Source organism: Priapulus caudatus, unplaced genomic scaffold (genome assembly GCF_000485595.1).
Source record: "Priapulus caudatus unplaced genomic scaffold, Priapulus_caudatus-5.0.1 Scaffold965, whole genome shotgun sequence".
Lineage (NCBI taxonomy): Eukaryota > Metazoa > Priapulida > Priapulimorpha > Priapulimorphida > Priapulidae > Priapulus > Priapulus caudatus.
In genome coordinates this window covers 27,157-33,133 of record NW_014578026.1, presented here as the reverse complement: position 1 = coordinate 33,133, position 5,977 = coordinate 27,157, and the positions used below count along the sequence as shown (strand labels likewise).

The 5,977-nt window shown below is 44.2% G+C and overlaps 1 protein-coding gene across 1 annotated transcript in view; it reads left to right on the top strand.

The window, feature by feature from the left end:
- Nucleotides 1-5,977, top strand: part of LOC106814699 (prominin-1-like) — a 24,041-nt gene that overhangs the window by 8,476 nt on the left and 9,588 nt on the right. The window contains exons 6-13 of the mRNA XM_014819046.1: nt 457-552; nt 762-946; nt 1,110-1,187; nt 2,722-2,785; nt 3,054-3,133; nt 3,336-3,412; nt 3,769-3,921; nt 5,372-5,504. Of these exons, the coding sequence (XP_014674532.1) occupies nt 457-552; nt 762-946; nt 1,110-1,187; nt 2,722-2,785; nt 3,054-3,133; nt 3,336-3,412; nt 3,769-3,921; nt 5,372-5,504 (866 nt within the window). The remainder of the gene's footprint in view (nt 1-456; nt 553-761; nt 947-1,109; nt 1,188-2,721; nt 2,786-3,053; nt 3,134-3,335; nt 3,413-3,768; nt 3,922-5,371; nt 5,505-5,977) is intronic.

Here is a 5,977-nt window from a genome sequence, read left to right as displayed (position 1 = left end):
CGTGTGCGTGTGCGTGTGCGTGTGCGTGTGCGTGTGCGTGTGCGTGTGCGTGTGCGTGTGCGTGTGCGTGTGCGTGTGCGTGTGCGTGTGCGTGTGCGTGCGCGTGCGCGCGCGCGTGTGTGTGTGTGTGTGTGTGTGTGTGTGTGTGTTTGTGGAATAGGAGCCAGAAGGAATGTATGTAGGATAATCCGGTGTCACCTGCACCGCCCCACCCCAATAATACTATAATCTACGCTATAATCTATATTTATAATCTATAATCTACGCTATAATCTATATCTATAATCTACGCTATAATCTATATCTATAATCTATAATCTACGCTATAATCTATAATCTATAATCGATAATCTATGCTATTATCTATGCTATAATCTATGCACAATTAACGCTTGCCTGTTTTTCTGATGAACATTTCACCTTCCTACGTCATCGTCTTTACACATACATCTTCAGACATCGCGAACGTATTGGGAAAACCAGTCGTTGACGACATTAGCGCCATCGCCGATCTCGACGCTTCGATAGATTCCGTCATGAAGCTAGGAGCAGGTATATATTGGCCTAACTGTAGGTTCTAGTATTGAAAGTACAGGGTTCTACCTGACGGGATCTATAATAGAAATTTTTCTAAAAGCCTTTCTAAAAGTTAAATTGAATAGTGAAAGTTTGCATCGTAATCCATGGTAATTAACCGCAAAAAAAACACAAGAAATAAATCTAGCATTATCTCTGTTTACTAATACACTGTTACTTTCTAGAAGTTGACAAGGTTGCAGAGGATGTTGGAGTGTTTGTAACAACTTTAGACCGAATGCAGTCCACAGTAGAAACATTTTCACTCGAGTTGACCGCGCTGGAACAAAACTTAACAACAGCATGCAGTGGTGGTCTGTGTCCAGGTCTCGAACCGGACAGCGTCGTTATTGAGGTGGACTACAGTCAGGTATGTAGCTGCCAAATACACGTGAAATTATTAAAACTACTGCACATTAGAAATACCTCAATATTATTGATATCGCAATGATTTAGCATTAGTTACTACAGCATGTAAAGTGAAATTACGAGAAATTATGACGAACTATATTAACTATAAACGTCATATACAGGTGTTGGTGCAATTGAAAGACCTCCTGGATCAAATTAATGAAGTACAGACCATGAACCTGACTAAGCTTGCTATTGAGGTGAGAATAGTTGTTTGCTCATAACATCAACTCTTCTATGTTGGAAGTCTACCGTTAGATGGCAAATGAGAGTATATTATAATTAAATTCCGTGTGTGTGTGTGTGTGTATGGTTGCTCGGTCGTGTAGTGTTGTCAGTGTGTAGAGTTTTATGTGTGTGTAAGTATGTGGTCTTGTATTGTCGTAGGCGTTGCGCGCGCGGTACGCGCGCTGTGGTGCTATCGAGCAGTGCGTGCGTCGCGCAGCTGTTGTGCGTGCGCGCAGTGGTGGTGTGCATGTGTGGTGTGTGTGTGTGTCGTGTGTGCTCGTGCGTAGCGTTGCGTGCGTGCGATGGTGAGCAGTAGTGCATTCTGTGTGTGTGTGTGGTGTGTGGTGTGTGCCCGTGCTGTGGTATGTCTGTGGTGTGCTGTTATGTTGTCGGGTGTGTTGTTTGTGTGCTGCGTGTGTGTGTGTCGGTGTGGTGTGTGTTGCGTGTGTGTATTGTGTGTGTGCCGTGTTCGTTGCGTGCGTTCTGTGTATGGTTGTGCTTGTGTGCGTGCGTTGCGTGTGCGTCGTGCGTGACGTTGTAATTGTGGTGTGTGTGTTGCTGCCTGTGATGTGTGTGCGTGTGTGTGTTGTGGCGTGTGCGTGTGTGTTTGTCGTGGCACGCGCGGCGCAATGCGAGTGTGTCTCGAGTGGGTGTCGCAGTGTGCGTGTGCGTGTTGTTGTGTAGTTTGGCTGCGACTAGCCGCAGGTGTGTCGTGTGTGGTGTTTGATTGTGTGCGTGCTGTTGATGTGTGGCGTTGTGCGTTTCGTGTGTTGTTGGTGATCGCGGTGCACGGATGCAGGGCGTGCGGCAGAGCGGACGTCATGGTTAAATTGGTCACCTGCGTGCGCGTGTGTGCGTGTGCGTGGTGTTGTGCGTAGTGTATTCGTGTGCGTGACGTTGTGTGTGTGTGTGTGTTGGTGTGGTGTGTGTGCGGCACGGCGCGCGTGCGTGGCGTGGTGTGTGTTGGTGTTGTGCGTGCACGCGCGCGTGCCTGTGTGTTGTTGGCGGTTGATGCACGCGCGGCTGTGGCAGTAGGCGCTTGTGAAGTTGTGCTGTGCGTGCACCCCCGCGCCGCGAATATCAGTGAGGTCGTGACTTGTATGTCGTGGTGTTTGAGTAGGAGATCTGTTCAAAAGGTTTGATTACGAGAAAGAAAAAACGTTCTAGAAATAGAGTAGGCCTATACGCGTAGAAAACACGTACGCGTACTTGTGTTAAAGCCAAGCGAAGTACCGTGTGGAATACCGTTGGTATTGCTCATTCACATAGAACACATGGTATTACACATACATACACATGTACACATGTATGCATACATACATACATACATGCATACATACATACATGTATGCATGTATGTATACATGGTATACATGTTAGTATTACACATTCATTTAGAATGGAATACGGAAACAACTGATGTGCCTGAGATATATATTAAGCTTGTGTAAATGCAGGTGTGCTATTACTATAGACATGCCTATGATTTACATAACATGGTTCCAGGCAAGCGATGCGATTAACAACATTCCGGATGAGATATACACAGCAACAGAGCAAAGTAGAGAAGGTATGACGGTGATCCGAACTGCTCATCAGAATTTTTGTACTTATTTCATTGCGTCGAGTCATATAACTGTCAATGTAAACGTTCCGGAGGAAATGTGCTCGCAAATACATAACCCTCCGTTTACCTAACGTGATAACAAGAATCGACACGATACGGAAATACTTGATTAATCGATAAATTAATGAAACTAACTTACTAATTAATTGATTTTGTTAATTAATTAAGTAACAGTTTTGTTAATTAATTAAAGCACGCATTGTTTCGATAGATATTAAAACAACGTTGAACGATACGGAGGCGGAGATGGTGGAAGAGCTGGATGACCTCATTGAAGCCATCAACGAATACGTAAGTCCAGATCATCTTATTTCGAAGTGCACTCATCTCATTCGAAATTTCGTATGTTTTACCTCTTACTTCACTTCTGCCTGAAATTTACATGCTTGTATAGTTCACATAGAATTCCGTGCTTCGTCACAGAATTTCGCATAGAACCTCGCATAGAATTTCGCATAGAATTTCGTGCTTCGTCACACCCGAATTGTTTCAGGCGATCACAGATGAATTGAAACAGGAATGGTTGGACGCCGTGTCTTCAGATGAAGCAAACATTGCAGAGCAAGCAAGGTACAACTGACCAGGAAATACTTAGCGAGTCGATATAGCGATATTTGTTTTAACATTCACATCCTGTAGTAGTAATATTACGTTTTACGTTGAGGTAGATGCAGTAAATGGGTTTGTGACGGCTTCGTTTAAATACATTTTCGTCTAAAAATGATTTTCCAACTATACAGACCATTAATATTAATAGCAATCGAGTAGCTGGGCCTTCAGTGCGCGTGTGGGTACATAAATGTTCATACTATTCTTACTATTATCGTGCGCAGTTCAGAAAGAATCACCCATTAATTTGGCTCATCACGACCTGTGACGAGTGCAGCAACATTGGTATAATTGTATTGTCCACTTTCTTCGTACAGGTGGTGGACTTGGATGGCTCTCGCTATCGTAGTGTTCATCATCGTCGTCTGTCTCGCTCTCGGCATGACTTGTGGCATCGTTGGATACAGTAAGAATGACCACCCGACACTTAGAAGCAACACTTCGCACTGCGGTGGCAACTGTCTGTTGTGGTGAGAGTAGTATCATCGGCGTATAAAGACCTATCTACGCGCGTAATTCTATATTCATCATACGCGCTGCTGGGTTTAACTGCAAACTGAACGAGCGCATCACCGTGCATGCTGAGTTTGAACGCATTCGACTCAAACTGTGTAATTAAAGAGCCGGAAACACTTAACATAAAACTTAACATTAACATAAAACTTAAACATTAAAACATTAACATAAACTTAAACATTAAAACATTAACATAAACTTAAACATTAACATAAAACTTAACATAAACACTTAACATTTAAGTGCCTTAAAGGGCCGGACACACTAGGCGATTAAATCGGGCGATAAAATCGGGCGACAAAATCGCCCGATTCTATCGCGCGAGTCGAGTGGACACACTAGGCGATTAAATCGGGCGATTAAATCGCCGGTGAATAAGTCGTGCATACATGTGCACGTATACGTGCGTGCGTGCGTGTGCACGTACACCTGCGTGCATTCATGCGTGCGTGTGTGTGTATGTAAACGTACGTGCATGCGTGCGTGTGTGCGTGCGTGTGTGCGTGCGTGTGTGCGTGTGCACGTATACGTGCGTGCGTGCGTGCGTGTGCAAGTACACGTGCGTGCGTGCGTGCGTGCGTGCGTGTGCAAGTACACGTGCGTGCGTGCGTGCGTGCGTGCGTGCGTGCGTGTGTACGTACACGTGCGTTCGTGCGTGCGTGCGTGCGTGTGCACGTACACATGCGTACGTGCGTGCGTGCATCGCTATTACATGACATGACATACTAAACATGAAACATCGCTATTACGTCAGTATCATTGAACAACTCTGATTGGCTGATGAATTGTACAATCGGGCGATGTTATCGCCGGCCCCGGACACACTAGGCGATGAAATCGGGCGACAAAATCGGGCGACAAAATCGCCCGATAATATCAAAACGTTTTGATCTATGCGATGAAATCGGGCGACGAAATCGGCGGCGATTGAGTGGACACACTAGGCGATTTCAGGGCGATTTAATCGCCTAGTGTGTCCGGCCCTTTATGTAAAAGAGCGACAGATTCCGCCTTCACAAACGCGTGAATTGTTTGAATGACATTTTATGTATTATTTCGATAAGCTGAACACTTCAGAGAAAAGGGGATCGCCAATCCGCTTTGTATGTTAACCAATTTATCTAGTATTGCCTTGAGGTTTTAAATGCATCTTATTTAAGATTTAGTAATTATCAGATATTCATCAATAACATTTTACCAGTTAGAGTAAGAGGGCTGTGGGCCAGACGTATAAAGCAGGTTGTGCACATGGGCTCTGTTGCTACGTTCGTAAACAACACTTACATATCGACCGCTATATATCGCTTCAAGAGCTAATAATGCAAGAGCTAATATGTATCATTAGTGATCGCTTCGTGCTATGGTGAAATTGTTTCTAACACCAACTCGGTCTGTTTGTTTCAGTGGAGTTGTGTTGTGCTTCATCTTCGCATCGTTGTTGATGTTCTGCTGCACAGTATTCTTCGTGGTTGGCTCGCCCACTGAGACGTACATCTGCGAACCACTGGCGGACCCCGAACTCGAATTCGTTGCCGAGGTATGATCGTGTCGGGGTCGACACTTGTTGTAAACGTTCCGTCGTTCATTGATGAAAGCCAGTGAACGTTAGTATGCATCGGCGTGGCACGCGTATCGGATCGTAACGGACAAAAAACGATAGAAGAACCTAATGGCAATTAGAAACTATGCATATGTGCATAGTTACATTATATATAGTTATTTTGTATAATGTATATAATATATAGACGTATAGTTATATTATAGATATAGTTATAATGCACACGTACATTCTGACGGTTGCACGCTAACGCGGTCATCACAGAGATTTATTCTATCGCATCGCGGTGCAACCGCAAGCTATGTCTATGTTTACCTACATCTGTGTTTACTACATCTACCTACATCTATACATCTATGTTAACTACATCTACCTACATCTATACATCTATGTTAACTACATCTACATACATCTATACATCTATGTTAACTACATCTACCTACATCTATATA